Source organism: Bos grunniens, chromosome 3, assembly GCF_055505025.1.
Source record: "Bos grunniens cultivar Pamir isolate PY7600 chromosome 3, Bosgru_T2T1.0, whole genome shotgun sequence".
In the NCBI taxonomy this organism is placed as follows: domain Eukaryota; kingdom Metazoa; phylum Chordata; class Mammalia; order Artiodactyla; family Bovidae; genus Bos; species Bos grunniens.
In genome coordinates this window covers 91,433,265-91,448,918 of record NC_141167.1, presented here as the reverse complement: position 1 = coordinate 91,448,918, position 15,654 = coordinate 91,433,265, and the positions used below count along the sequence as shown (strand labels likewise).

Genomic DNA, 15,654 nt, shown 5'->3' with positions numbered 1-15,654 from the left:
CTAAAAAGATATTCCCAAAGTGAGCTGCTGAGAAAAAAAGTGAGGGAGACATGTTAAATTTTTCTCCAGAATTTTCCAGCATTTTGCAGTGTAGGGATGGACTGATTTTTTCCATCCCAAGTCATTATTAAGCAGACCATTATAATTTGATTCACTGTATATTCAGTAGAACACACTCAGAAAAAAAAAATAGTTTAATTTCTAGTAACGTTATAGTCATAATTCTCTCCCCTTCAAATATCTCAGGAAACAAAACCACATTCCACCAATGCTGAAATGACCAGCGATGTTATCGACAACAAATACAATGAGGGCTATTACCTCCTATCAGATTTCACTGTACGCTGTACGCAGTCTGATCAATGCTTAGAAACTGGCCAAGTATGCCATAAACGTAACAAGCTTTGCAGCAGATTTTAGTAGCATAAAAGATACCAGGGCAACAGGGGGCCTTTGCAACCCACCCCTTCAACAAAATTCGTAAAATCAAAGATTTACAAAAGATTTTACTCCGGGAGGCACCTAGACCTTCCTTCGAAACCCAGACTACTCAACAGCTCCCTGAAAAAATACACCATTCTGCCACAATCGCATATTGTACACCAGCGGTACACAGACACCTGAACCACCTGAGCTGACGAGTTAGGCTGTCAGCTCCGAGGTGTTGCTAGTGTACAAGAAACACTGAAGCAGCTAAGCTCTCAGGTACACTAGGTGGTAACCCTGGCACCAAGTGCCTTAGTAATAAAGATCTTTTCCTCTATAAGAAAATGCATTAAGACTGTTCCAAAGAATATGCTACAATCCTGAGAACCTCGTCCACAAAGGAGAACAGAAAAACGCTGGGTTTTCCTCTAGTCAAAAACTGCGGCGGGAGATGGAGCTACGAACTAAGGAAACCCAGCTTCTGGTGGCAATTCTGTGACAGCTAGCAGAGCAGCCCGCCCAAGCCAGAGCTCAGTTTTCCTACCCGCAAAATGGGAATCAGCACCGCCACCCCTCCCCATTGACAGGGAGTCCGGCACACCCTAGAGGTTCAGGATTACCCTGGATGATAAGCGGTGGGGTGGGGCTGCCGCTCCTCAGACGCCCACCCCCGACTCCCCCCACTCCGCGACAGAAAGACAGGGCCGGCGTACCTGGCTTCACAGTCTTGAGACGGATGGGCTCGCGGAAGTGGCGGATGACAGCCAGGGTGTCCCGGTTGGTGAGCCCGCTGACAGGCGTCCCGTTCACCTCCAGCAGCACATCCCCGGGGCTGGGCGCCTTGCCCGAGACGACGCAGCAGGTGCCCCCGCCGGGGTCCTCGCGGAGCCGCCCCAGGTAGGGGAACTCGCCGCGCTCCGCACCTCCCCGGATTTCGGCGCCCAAGTCGCCCGGGGCCCCGGCCCAGGACACCGCGCACTCCTGCACCTTGCTGAGCCAGTGCTTCTTCTTCTTCAACGTCTTCGACATCACGAACCCCGCTGCACCATGGGGGAGACCCCGCGCGGGCGGCGGGGGCGCCGCTCTGGCCCCCTCTCAGCCTGGGGGCCCCGGGCGGCCCGCGCAGCCCGGCGAGGGGGGCCTCGCCGCTCCGGCGTCCCCCTCGCCGACCACAGCCCGCTGGGGGCCGGGCCGCTCCGAACCCCGAGACGCCCCTCGGACACCTCTCCCGGCGGCGATCTCCGGGTCTGACCGGGTTCCGCGAGGGCCACCCGGGTTAGGCTGAAGAAAGGAAAAGGGGATTGTCCCCGGGCGGCTCCAGAGGGGTTTCGGGCGGGGTCACAGCCGACGGCTGGCCCCCAGGCTCCGCGCGGGAGCGGCGGGAAAGGCAGAAGCAGGGGGGCGGGGAGGTGAAGCTGGAGAGCCGGAACCGGGAAAAATCCGTCGGGGGCGCGCAGAAGCGCGCGTAGACCCGTCGCAGGATCGATCGTGGCCGCTGCGGAGCTGGATCGCGGAGACCAACGCCTGCCCAAGCTGCCAGGAAACTGCCGCTTTCAAACCCGCCGCAACCTCCTCCTCCTCCCTCTTCCCTTCCCCCCGCCCTCGCCCATCCCTCATCCAGAGCCCCGCCCCCTCCCGCCGCGCGGCGCCCGGCGCGCTGCCGTCACGGGCCAGGCGCTTGGGAAAGAGCCCAAGCACTCGACACTCTAGCTGGAGATTGGCCCTCGGAGGAAAGGGGGCGGATCCCCGACGAGAACGCTAACGACCGATTGGCTTATGGAAGTGAAGGAGGCGGGCACTAGGATGACTGAAGTTTAAAGAGGGTGGAAGAAAGTTTGAAGAGTCAGGGAGAGCGAGAAGGAGGGGCAGGGGAGTGGGACCGGCTCCAGAACGCAGGGCCGAGAGAGGCCCTCGGTGCGGCGGCCGGAGCAAGGAGAAAACTCGGATAGAAGAGCTGCCGAACTCCCCGAGGTGGAGGCATGGCTGGCGGGCTGGGTGGAGTAGGGGCGGAGCCTGGGCGCCTGTCTTCTCGGGGCACTGAGACTAGCTGGGGTACTTTGGAGGGCAGGCGTCGTGCTAAGTCCGAGGACAGAGGTGGCAGAGCCTCGGGGTAGACAGTTACAGCCTACCACTTAAAGTGAGTCAACGTTTCTTGTTCGTTCATTTCTTCAGAGTCAACGTTTCTCGTTCGTTCATTTCTTCAGCAAAAGTTATTATCCTTTGAGGCAGAGACTCTGGAGTCTGGTTGATGGAACGTAAAACAGTGTCCTGCATACCGCTGTGTGACCTCAAATTGGACAACCTCTCTGAGCCACAGCATCTTCGGCTGATAAGTGGAGATAATTATACCCTCCCAAGTTGTTGTACATGAGTTTGAGCAAGCTCCAGGAGTTGGTGATGGACAGGGAAGCCTGGCGTGCTGCAGTCCATGGGGTCGCAAAGTGTCGGACACGACTGAGCGACTGAACGGAAGTTGTTGTAAAGATTACATGAGGTACCTATAAAATAGCAGTATAGTGCCTGGCAGGGAGTAGGTACTTCTTACCATTTAATTGCTGATGAAGAGGAGGACGACTTTATGTCAGACACTGTGCTAGAATACTGGGGTTCAAGAGTGAGGAAAACGGAAGTGCAGTTCTCAAGGAGATCACAGTCTAGTAGGAGAGACTGACAAGACTGCTGCGGGGAAGCGGGGGGGGGGGGGGGGGGGGGGGAGGCGGAGGGGATGGGGGCAGGGCGGGGGTGGGGGAGGAAGATGGGCTATAATTGGATTAGGAACCAGCTAGCAAACCTGGGCTGGCATCCTGGCATGCTACTTACTTGCTATCTGACCTTGACCAAATCTCAATTTCAAGTTCACTCACCTGTAAAGGAGGTAGAGAGAGAACTTACAGTGAATAAAGGATATGTTAGGCCCATCCAGCACTAATTTTTCACAACCTCTTAAGCTTTCTCTTCTCCCTGATTTGGCTCACACTCTCCCCTGTCTTTTTATTTAAAACAATCCTATCCATCCTCAGCCCAAATGCCATCTCTTCCAGGTCACCTTGTCCTCAGGTGGAAAGTGTTTCTTCTGAGCTAGGATACTTTCACTTTTGCAGTAAGACATTTATATAGTCTCCTGTCTTCCTTTAATGGTTGGGGAAAACCCTTATTTAAACTATGAATAACTCCACAATCTCACCACATCTCAGATAGACTGGCCCAAGCTTCAACAGCTGCAGTAATTTTGTTCACACCATTATATCAGTCAGGGCCTCCGCAGGAAACAAATGGTACTTTACAAAGATATGGGCAAGGTGTGGGAAACCACAAGGGAAAATGGAACCCTGAGGCTACAAGCTGCTCCATCTGTAAAAAGCAAGGGGAAAGGAACAGAACCAAAACTCATCACAGAAAGGGCAGCCTGACAGGAGCCTATGACCTTCAAACAGAGAGGCAGTCAGCCTAAGTAATCACCCAAGGACAAAGCCAGAGGATTTCTCTCTCACTCACCTCTCTCCTCCATCCTCCTGCTTGTGCATCCCAATAGACAGATCCAACCAGGAGCCAGAGAGCAGGAGAGCCTTTTGAAAGTCCCTATCAGTCAATCAGACAGAGAAGAGGAAGCAGCACATCCAGAGAGAAAAAGGGAAAATAACCAGCAGAGAGATCATGTGGATTGGTCAGATTTACACAGATCTGAGACATAGCTGGAGTATTTTTGTCTGAACTACTACCTACACTAACAGATTCCTGGATGAAGTCTTAATAATCTCCACTTGATTTATTTTTGCAGCAATTCTGGGAAGACATCTTTTCTTGCCCAGATTGTATCTATCAGGATATCTTTAGCCACAACGAATGGAGTATCTAACAGTGACTTAAAGCGTGGAGTTATTTATTACATCTTTAACATGAGGTTCAAATGAAAGTAGTCTTGGGCTTAGTTCAGCAGTACAATCACATCATTGAGGACCCAAGCTCTTTTTGTGCCTGCTCTCTAAAATCATATTCATGTTGGGTTTTATCTCTGGGCTTTTCACCTCTAGATTGCAATGTGGCTGCCATAGCTCCAGACATCACATCCTCAGAGGTCAAGCAGGAAGGGAAGGTTGTACAAGCAGGAACGGAAGGAAAGGCCCTGCTGCTACCATTTTTCTGAAGGAGAAAAATCTTTCCCAGACTGCCCTCACACCTGCCATAGAATCTCCCTTATTAGCCTGAAAATGGTCACATGCCCACTGCAGACCAGTCACTGACAAGAAAATGGAATTGCCATGGTTCAGTGACATCATGAGTCACTCTGAGCAAAATTGGGGTTCTGCTTCTTGAGGAGAAAGGGAGAATGATTGTTCAGTACATGCCCAACAGTATCTGCCACATGCCTCAACCACAGATAAGTTATATTGACCCTTAACAGAAAACTGTAGTAATTAGGAACTTGAGTTCTGGAGTCAGACTGGAAATCTCAGCTTTTCTACTTATTAGGTCTGAGATCTTGAGTAAACTTTTGTCTAACTTTGGTTTCCTCATCCACAAAATAGGTGTAATAACAATACTCACCTACCTGAGTTGTCAGAACTGAATGAAGCTATTTGAGTCAAGCAAGCACTTAACATATGGTCTTATAAACAAACACTCAAGTTATTTTAATTTGTGCTAAATAATATCATCTATGACAAGGCCAAAAGCATTGCTAAATCACATTTATAACTCTCTATTTGATTCACCCCTCTTAAAAAGCTTAGGTTCAGTTTTAAAATAGTCTAGAAATAAACTGCAAACCCCAGTGAATTAATTCTGGTAGGACACTAGTCTGGAAGTTACTGCATAATTAAAGAAGTCACATTGCAAATGTCTCTCTCTAAAATGGCACCTAACCAAATAATCAGATCATATCCATATTGATCATTATTTCTCAAACCTAATGGTTGGCTTAATAGCTGTGATTTCCATTGGGGAATATTAGAAGCGAAACAATATGGAATCTGGCTTAACAAAAACAAATGATATAGTTGAATATGATGATCTCCAAGGTTTCTTGGGGCTACCTCTATCCATCTAATCTATGGAAACAAACATAGATGTGTGTCAATATGCAGAACTCATGTATTGGGCCCCACAATGGCTGCAGTGGCTCCAAATAACAACATCCAATGACAGGAAGGAAGTGTGTCTCCTTTCCTGATCAAGGAAACTTTTCCCCAAAGGCCCCAGCAACGGTTTTCCTCTGTCTCATTGGTTGGACTTGCCCAGATGCCCTTTCCTGAATCAAAGAGGCAAAGGGTAGTGAAATACTTTTATCCAGTTTCCCCTTCTAGTGCTCAGAGAGGAATCCAGTGTTTTGTAAACTGCATGGCTGCATAATATCTGAACATAGTTAGGCAGGGAAGGGGTCTCTTAGCAAATCTGAAGAGGAGAGATTGCTTGATTTGCTCCTAATACATATTACATATGGGTTTCCCTAGTGGCTCAGACGGTAAAGAATCTGCCCGACAATGCAGGAGACCTGGGTACCATCCCTGGGTCAGGAAGATCTACTGGAGAAAGGAATGGCTACCCACTCCAGTGTTCTTGCCTGGAGAATTCTATGGACAGAGGAGCCTGGAGGGCTACAGTTCATGGGGTCGCAAAGAGTCAGATAAGACTGAGCACACACACATAGTATACTACACACACTCACATACATGTTTTCTGACAAGGTGGAAAGTTTATTCTGTTGTATAATACTGAGTGTTCCTAATGAAAGTTAAGTATTCGCTGACTAATACTTTCACTAAAGCGGAAAACTTCAGAAGGGCAAGTATAAATTCCCAAATTCTCTCAAATGACCCAGGCTTGCTTACTCCATTGTACAGAGATGCATCATATTGAGGTTTGTGTGCCAACAACTCTAGGGGCATCTCTCCCCTGAATAGTTCCCCTGGAGAGTGCATGGCTCTATGCCAAAGCAAAGCAAGTGTAGGGAGAACTTTTTTATTTATTTTTACATTCTCACTATTCCTTTCATGGAAACCTGAATTTCTAGTAACAGTAAATCAAATCATCATATTCATGATGAAGTCATTCTCAAGTATTAAGGTGGCAGAGCATGGGGGAGAAATGGAGTGGAAAAATAAAAACAAATATTTGCCTTCTATGCAGAATACAGGAACATTTATCCTGCTTTTATTTCCACAGATGATAATGAAATCATCTTGGATTTTAAAAATTCTGATCCACAAAATCTTTCACTGCCTTAGAAAATGTTCATGCTTACCTGTATTGTGGAAATGATATATGTAATGCAGCCTAACATTAATAACCTAACTGAACTCAGGATTAATATTCTATTTTATCTTTACATTTTATTAGCATTTTTATTTGCCTAGGCCTGTGGGCTCATTTGTATGCTAATGCTAAAATATGCTCACTTATAAAAGCAATTACATGGAAAATTTTATTTCAGTTAGACAAACTAATTTATTGTCAAAATCTGTATCACTGTTTATACATAAATGTGCATTTTTGCCCGTAGGTGCACTTGCCTGCAAATGACCAAACGCATCAAGCCCAAATTCACAGAACAGTAGGAGCATTCAGAACCAAGTGCAGTGCCAACATGCTTTCAAAGAGGTTAGTTAAGCAGTCAGATGTCAGGTTTTCCAGACGAAGTAGGACAGAGAACACTGAATGAAAGCGAAAATACCAAAATACCCATCTTTTATCTTTTAGCTTAACTATAACCTCCTACTCAAGACCAGCTTTGCTTTCCCACAGCAGGATGTCGTCTCATCCTTCTCCAAAACCAATAGCATGTTGTCTCACTTTTCCAGTAGACCTCAAGGTCCTTGAGAACATGGTCCCTTTTTGATTGAGTGGTGTATCCTCCATCCAGTTGAGCGCTTTGTCTTTAGGGAGCATTCCCTTGTTCAAATAACAGGAAGTACCTGTGATGAGCAGGCATTGTTTTAGGTGCTGTGCTGTGTGCTAAGTCGCTTCAGTTGTGTTCAACTCTTTGCAACCCCATGGACTATAGCCCTCCAGGCTCTTCTGTCCATGGGATTCTCCAGGCAAGAATACTGGACTGGGTTGCCATTTCCTTCTCTGGTTTTAGGTGCTGGTTTACAGCAGTGAACAGACCTACAAGGTCCCTTCTTTCGTTGGGAAGATGACAGTGTAGGGGAGGAAAAAGTTTTCCCCAAGCCACTTGGGATCCCTAGCTGGGTCCAAAGATTAGACTGGCAAAGACAGATTAACAGGGGAAAATATAGAAATTTATGTAATATAAGTTGTATGTGACATGAGAGCCTTCATAAAGAAATGAAGACCAGAAGAAATGGTAACCCTCAGTGTTTTTATGCTACTGACAAAGAGTGGAAAGACATGGAAAGATATGATAAAGAGGATGAGCTAAGTGTAGTAAACTGAGGGAATTTAGCAAGGCCTGTTTGCTCAGATTTTTCCCCACTATCTGTCCATCTTGGATATGAGGATGTTTCTTTCTTTCCTGCAGGCAAAGGGAGAATTCCTCTCACCTGAGGGCCACAAGTGGCTTCGGGGATGAAGGACTGGAGGACAGAGAGAACTTCCACTTCTGCCAGTTTCTTCAGATTCCTTCAGCTTAAAATATTCAGTGTGCCAAATGGCCATATTTTGGGGTATCATTTCCTGAATCCCATCAATAGCAAACCCAAAACAAGTAAATGATCAAGAGAGTTTCCCGTAGTAGTAGTGATGGTGGTGCTTAGTCAATCAGTTGTGTCTGACTTTTTGCAACTTCATGGACTGTAGCCCGCCAGGCTGCTCCGTCCATGGGATTTCCCAAGAATACTGGAGTGGGTTGCCATTCCCTTCTCCAGGGGATCTTCCTGACTTAGGGATCAAACCCGTGTCTCCTGCAGTGGCAGGCAAATTCAGGGATCAAACCGTGTCTCCTTGTTTCCTGCAGTGGCAGCCAGATTCTTTACCACTAGCGCCTCCTGGGGCACCCCCGCCTCTCATTATTAATAGTACTATAACTAAAAGATGAAATATAAGTAATGGGTGATCAGGAAAGGACAGAGGCTACGTTAGACAGAGGTCACAGAGAACGTCTGGCTAAGAAGGCTACAGTTTGCCAAGACCTGAATGACAAGCAAGGGGAAATTAACTGAGGACCTGAGATCCAAGAATTCCAGGCCAATTTCAGACCTTGGGTCTGAAATTGAAGAACAGAGGAGTGCTAAGGTGGCTGGAGCCTGGTTACCCAGGAGAGAGTGGTAGGAAAAGAATTCAGAGAGGAATGCTAGAGGCAAGATCACATACGGCCTTTCAGCCAAGGCAAGGACTTTAAATTTTATTCAGAGCACAATGAGTGTTAAGGAAAGAAGTAGACTGATGGCTCTGATTGCTACAGAAAGAAGGACGGAGGTGACAGTAGAAGCAGGGAAGTCAGAGAGAAACCGGGTATAGATGCCCCATGATAGATGACCGTGGCATGCAGCGTAGAAACAATGAAGATGAAAACGTGTTGAATGCGCTGTGGAAATCAGAAATTATAGTTTTAATTTCCTAGACTGATCACAGTTAAAGAAATATGTTACAATTGTATTTAATAAGCAGCTTTGTGGAATGTAATTGCTTTGTTGAAATGTCCCTTCACAGTAAGATAAGGAGGAAGTTAGAAAACAAAGTGGGAGAAATTCTTAATTAAGTTTAAATTTATACAGGTTGTTTTATTATGTTTATTGAGAAGAGCATCCAGAGAGGTGGAATATTAATTTCAAGGTTTTTGTTTCATCTTAGGAAGGTAGCATCCACTCAAAGCATATGATGCTTATGAAACAACATATATTGTTTTTTTTCCATCTATTGGGTGTGTTGTTATAAGAAGTGACATTTGTTTCTTAGCTTAAAAAGGAGCTCACAAAGTTGGGTTTCAAAAGAGCTTTCCCATCATACAAAATCTAGGTTCTTTGACTAGTTAGAACTTCAGGCCCTTGAGTCTTATTTTCTCATTGCAGTCTGAAAGCTAACAAACAGTGCCTTTGGTGGATTCCAATACAACGCACTATGTGAAGTTCCCTGTCTTCAACAGAAGGAAAACTCTCATTTACTTGGCTGAGATTAGGTGAAGCGTTTCCAAATGCACACTCCCAAATTTCACAGTAAAAATGATTGGAAACACACCACATGAGCTTAAAATAAACACATTCCATTCAAAAACCGGGTACTGTGGCCTTTCTTATACTTAACAAAAATATAAAAATAAAATCTCTATTCCCCTTTATTCAGAAAGGGAGAGTAACCTCATTGGATTTGGGGTGAGGGAGGGAGGGAAAGACTGAGTGTCAGTTCAGCAGCAGGGGCAACATGCTCGATAGTATGGGTTCTGATGAAGTGTTTCTGTGCAGAGAACCTAAAGTTAATCTTGGCACATTTAAATGTGTAATAGCTGTCTGTTAAGAGAGTATATCTGAAAAGTTCTCGTCACAAGAGAAAAAAAATTGTAACTGTGTGGTGATGGGTGTTAATTAGACTTATCGTGGTGCTCATTTTGCAACATATGCTTATATATATTAAATTATGCTCTACACTTGAAGCTTATATAATGCTATATGTCAATTATACAATAAACAACTGTCCGTTCACAGTTTGGTGGGCACAAAGGACAAAGAGCAACTGGTTATATCAATAACAAGCTTTCAGAAGCACTAATACAAAAAATACTTGGTTAATGTTCAAGGTTACCACTTCAGTCTTGTTGTGTTAGAGAATGTTAATAGGTTGAAAATTTCACCTTTGCAAGGTGTTATAGACTGAACAGTGTCCCCCTCACCCCAATTCATATGAAGCCTTAACCCCAAATTTGACAGTATTTGTTAACTGGACCTTTAAGGAGGTAATTATGGTTATGTGAAGTCATAAGGGTGGGGCTCTAATTCAATAGGATTGGTGGCCTCTTGAGAAGAGAGATTTCCCTCCCACTTGACTCTACTCCAGCTACACTAGCCTTCTTGCAATTCCTTCAACATGCCAAAAATGCTCCTGCCTTAGATCTCCCTCTGCCTAAAATGCTTTTTCCTACAGGGGTGTTTTGACTCATTCCTTCACCTCCTCTTGACATTGGCTCAAGTGCCACTTAGGCATGGACTCCACTTGACCTTACTATTTAAAAATGTGACATTCCCTCAACTACTAAACCTTCATGCCCTCCTCTCTCTTTTCTTACCTTAGTCTACAGCATTTACAACTTTCCGATATACTATATAGATTCACTTATTATGTCTCTTATTTTTGTCTGCCTCTGCCCTAAGATAGGAGAAGGCAATGGCAACCCACTCCAGTACTCTTGCCTGGAAAATCCCATGGACGGAGGAGCCTGGTACGCTGCAGTTCATGGGGTCACTACGAGTCAGACGCGACTGAGCGACTTCCCTTTCACTTTTCACTTTCATGCACTGGAGAAGGAAATGGCAACCCACTCCAGTGTTCTTGCCTGGAGAATCCCAGGGACGGCGGAGCCTGGTGGGCTGCCATCTGTGGGGTCGCACAGGGTCGGACAAGACTGAAGTGACTTAGCAGCAGCAGCAGCCCTAAGATATAAGTTTCATGAGGGCAGGGGTCTTTGTTTTGTTCACTGATTTATTCAAAGTGCCTAGAATAGCACCTAGCTTAATAGTTTGGACTCAAATAATACTTGTTTGCTCAAGTGCTTTCCCTTCAGAGTTGTTTCAGATATATTAACTATGCTTGGTAATTTAATCTTCACAATAATTTTAAATAATGCAGTCTTTAAAAATAATCCTGTGCAGTAGTTGCCATGCATATTCCTATTCAGTAGTGGGTCAGAAAGTTTACGATAGTCATCCACACATTTTTCAACATTACACATCAGTCAAACAGATATTCTCTCCACATCTATACTCTTTTTCCTATACTGTGGTGATCATTCTAAGAAATTTTCCTGTGGAACAATATGTTAAAATACTCAAATTTAAAAATAGTGGTCTCTAGTGCAACTGCATCAGAATGGTTAAAATGGAAAAAAAAAAACTGATCTTATTAATTGCTGACAAAAACAGACACCTGAGAACACTTACACACTGCTAATGAGAATGTAAATTGGTTCAACCACTTTGGTAAACTGGTAGGTTCTAATAAAGTTAGCAAATGTATACCCTAGGATCCATCAATTCTACTCTTGGGTGTATACCCAACAGAAACACGTATGTATGTTCTCCAAAAGATCTATACAAAAATTATTCATAATAGCCCTAAACTGGAAGCAACCCAAATGTCCATTAAGATTAGAATGGCCACATAAATCCTGGTACATTCTTAGAGTACCATACAGCAATGGGAGAAAAAAGTACAACACAACAAATGGATGAATGTCACAAGCATAATTTTAAGCAAAAGCAAACATACACAATAGTACACACTATATGATTCCACTGATATGAATTTCAAGAACAGGCACAACTAATATATGATGATTAAGTTCAGAATAATGATTACCTTTGAGGGAATATTAGCCTGAAGAGGCCAAAAGGACTTCCTAGGGTCTTGGTAATGTCCTCTATCTAGATCTGGGTAGTGTTTTAAAAGGGTATGTTTGAAGGGTATGTGTGCTTAGTTGCTCAGTCGTGTCCAACTCTTTGCAACCCCATGGACCCCCGTGTGACCCCACCAGGTTCCTCAGTACATGGGGATTCTTCAGGCAAGAATACTGGAGTGGGTTGCCACGCCCTCCTCCAGGGGATCATCTTCCCAACCCAGGGATCAAACCCAGGTCTCCTGCATTGCAGGCGAATCTTTATTGTCTGAGCCACCAGGGAAGCCCTTTAAAGGATGTAAATATACGCATGAATTAATCTAGCTGTACACTGAAGACTGTACACTTTATTGCAAACCATGTGACCAACAAGGGCTTAATTTCCAAGATATACAGCTTATGCAACACAAAAAAACAAACAAGCCAACCAAAAACAATGGCAGAAGAGCAAAATAGGTATTTGTCCAAAGAAGACATATAGATGGTCAACAGGCACATGAGAAGTTACTCAATATTGCTAATTATTAAAGAAATGCAAATCAAAACTATAATGAGGTACCACCTCATACTGGTCAGAATGGTCATTATTAGGAAGTCTACAAATAACAAATGCTGAAGAGGGTGTGGAGAAAAGGGAACCATTCTACCCTGTTGATGGGAATGTAGGTTGGTGCAGCCACTATGGAGGTTCCTTAAAAAACTAAAATTAGAGTTACCATATGATCCTGCAATCCCGAACTCCTGGGCATATACCTGGAGAAAACTCTAATTCAAAAAGATACATGCACTCCAAAATTTGTAGCAGCACAATTCACAACAGCCAAGACATCAAAGCAACCTAAATGTCCACTGAAATATGAAAGGATGAAGTTGTAGTAGATATATACAGTGGAATATTACTCATAAAAAAGAATGAAATAATGCCATTTGGAAGAATATGGTTGGACTAGAGATTGTCAGACAAAGAAAGATAAATATATCACTTCTATGTGGAATCTAAAAAATAATGAACTTATTTACAAAACAGAAACAGGCTCACCATCACAGAAAACAAATGTATGCTTACCAAAGGGGAAAGGGAGAGAGAGGGATAAATTAGGATTGGGATTGGCAGGTATAAATGATGTATAAAATAAACAAGGTCCTACTGAATAGCATGGGGAACTCTATTTAATATCTTGTAATAAACTACAATGGAAAAGAATCTATGTATACATACGTACAATTGAATTACTTCTCTGTACACCAGAAACTAACACAGTGTAAATCAACTATACCTCATTAAAAAATTTTGACTACAAAAAATTAAGTATGCATGGCAAAACAATTACCATAAACAAACTTTAAAAATACAGTGCTGGCACAAATATTTACACTATTTATTGACAAAGGCAGATTTCCTTCTTATAAAGGAAGTTCTTATAAATTAATAAGCAAGCTAGGCAAAAAAAATAAGTAGTCCATTGGAAAGACAGGCTAAATTAGATTATAGAAAGATAATAAACTGACTTTATATGAAAAGGTGTCAATTTTTAAACAACAATAAAATTCCATTTTTCTCCTAATAGGCAAAGAACAAAGGTTTGGTAATATGATCTTGCTGAAATTCTATAAATTAGAATATTTTGGTGGGTAATATGCTACCATCTGAATTTTTTAAATTTCAGTACACTTCCATTACTAGGAATTTTCAAAGACTTATGTACTAATAAGTATATTGCAGCACTGTATGCTGTTAAAATGTCTACAACAGAGGCTGGTTAAATGAAATGTGAAATATACATTCAATCGAATATTGTGCAGAATAAGTTATAACTTTATCTACTGTTTTGGAAAGCTCCTTAAGATATATATTTTTAAAGATACAGATGTACTTCCTATTTGGATTAAAAAGGGGGAGGAGTATAATAGATACTTGCACACACTCCTATAGGCCTATATCCTCTGGAGGACACAGAGTTAAATTAATGGCTGTAGTTGTCTGTGGGCAGTAAGACTGGGAGGGTGAAAGGGAGAAACACTTTTCACGAAATATCCTTTTGCCCTATAAATTATTACTTTTACAAAGTCTATGTATTACTTTAAAAAAAAAAAGAAGAAAAATAGAAGTACTATGTTTAAAGGAGAGAAGGAAGTGAAGTGAAAAAGAGGGAGGAGGGGAGGGAAAGGAAGTAATTGAGGACAAAGAAAAATAATCAAGACCTGCGTTTCTGCCTGCCCCATGTGGCATAGCCCAATGTCTGACACAGAGGATGCTGAGTAAATAAAACTCCTGAATCTACTCTACCAATCCTGAATCTCATCCAAGCTCAGATTAACCTTTTAAAACCAGACAACTCGGGCCAAGAGATAATTGAGCCAGGGAATTTTCTGGTTCTTAGAGATAGTCTATTCTAGTAAGAAATTAAACTTTACCAAGTACTTACTGACTCTAGATGAGATCAGGGCAAATCAACATTGGTGGAAAAACACTATTATCCCAAAGCAGCACATTACAAATCTGAACTAGAGATAGACATGTTAGAAGTCACTAGGACAATTCAACAACTCTATATGTGCCAATTTTGGTGCTTCTAGCAATTAAAAATAGGCTGCAGTCCATGGGGTCGCCAAGAGTCCGACAGGACTGAGCAACTTCACTTTCACTTTTCACTTTCATGCATTGGAGAAGGAAATGGCAACCCACTCCAGTGTTCTTGCCTGGAGAATCCCAGGGACGGGGGAGCCCGGTGGGCTGCCGTCTATGGGGTCACACAGAGTCGGACACGACTGAAGTGACTTAGCAGCAGTAATTTAAAAAAAATGTTTTAAATGAATAGCTTTACTTTCTGTTTAATTACATTTTAATTAAAAGCTGGAATTGAAAAAAAGAGGTTACTAGGAGAAGACCACCTGGCAAAAATGTCATCAGTATTAGTTTTGGAAGAGATTCAAGGCTCAACTGATTTCCATATTGGGGATGGCTTGTAGAGAGCATTCTTGCCGTGTTTTTCTTGATCTAGGGGGTTAATCTATACCAAAAGGAAGCCATTTTCATGTGAATTTTAGCAAAATTTTTACAGAATATTAATAGAGCAATCGGAGAAGGAAATGGCAACCCACTCCAATACTCTTGCCTGGAAAATTCTATGGATGGAGGAGCCTGGTGGGCTTCAGTCCATGGGGTCGCAAAGAGTTGAACACGACTGAGCAACTTCACCTTTTCTTTCTTTCTATAGTTCCTGTTGGAGAAGGAAATGGCAACCCACTCTGGTGTTCTTGCCTGGAGAATCCCATGGACAGAGAGGCCTGGTGGGCTGCAGGCTATGGGGTTGCAAAGAGTTGGACACGACTAAGCAACTAACACACACCCACACAATAGAGCAATAGCCAATGAAAAGAGGTAGTAAAACTTGGAAAATTCTCAGGAATTTACTTTTTAATGTATTTAGTGTCAGATTGGCTGCTATTACTGAAATAGGTCAGACAGAGAGACGTACTGTATAATCTCATTTATATGTGGAATCTTAAAAAAAAAAAAAAAAACAACTTGACCTCATACAAACAGAGCAGATTGGTGGTTACCAGAGGTGAGTGAGGGGTCAAAGAAATGAATGGAGGTGGTCAAAGGTATAAACTTCCAGATAGAAGATAACTAAGTTATGGGGATATAATAGTTACAGTATGGTTAACAATAATATTACATATTTGCAAGTTGCTAGGAGAGTAGATCAAGTTTTTAATCACAC

At 43.2% G+C, this 15,654-nt stretch overlaps 1 protein-coding gene and 1 long non-coding RNA gene across 12 annotated transcripts in view; one reads left to right on the top strand and one right to left on the bottom strand.

The window, feature by feature from the left end:
- Nucleotides 1–15,654, bottom strand: part of MAGI3 (membrane associated guanylate kinase, WW and PDZ domain containing 3) — a 292,911-nt gene that overhangs the window by 260,602 nt on the left and 16,655 nt on the right. For 4 of the 9 annotated variants that reach the window (XM_086391929.1, XM_086391920.1, XM_086391930.1 and 1 more), the window contains exon 1: nucleotides 1,140–1,959. The exons of 3 other annotated variants lie outside the window; for them this stretch is intronic. In XM_086391929.1, coding sequence (XP_086248055.1) covers nucleotides 1,140–1,455 — 316 coding nt within the window. In that variant the 5' untranslated portion in view covers nucleotides 1,456–1,959. Of the gene's footprint in view, nucleotides 1–1,139; nucleotides 1,960–3,246; nucleotides 3,291–3,921; nucleotides 4,006–15,654 lie in introns of those variants that run through there. 2 more of the 9 variants (XM_086391926.1, XM_086391922.1) reach the window with 2 other exon arrangements.
- Nucleotides 2,272–9,594, top strand: LOC147376084 (uncharacterized). Of its 3 annotated transcripts, none has more exons than XR_015160729.1 (3): nucleotides 2,272–2,397; nucleotides 2,599–2,920; nucleotides 9,393–9,594. It is a non-coding gene; the product is annotated as an uncharacterized LOC147376084 (long non-coding RNA). The 3 variants fall into 3 exon arrangements; XR_015160728.1 differs by having other exon boundaries at nucleotides 7,904–9,594; XR_015160730.1 differs by lacking the exon at nucleotides 9,393–9,594 and adding an exon at nucleotides 4,458–5,775.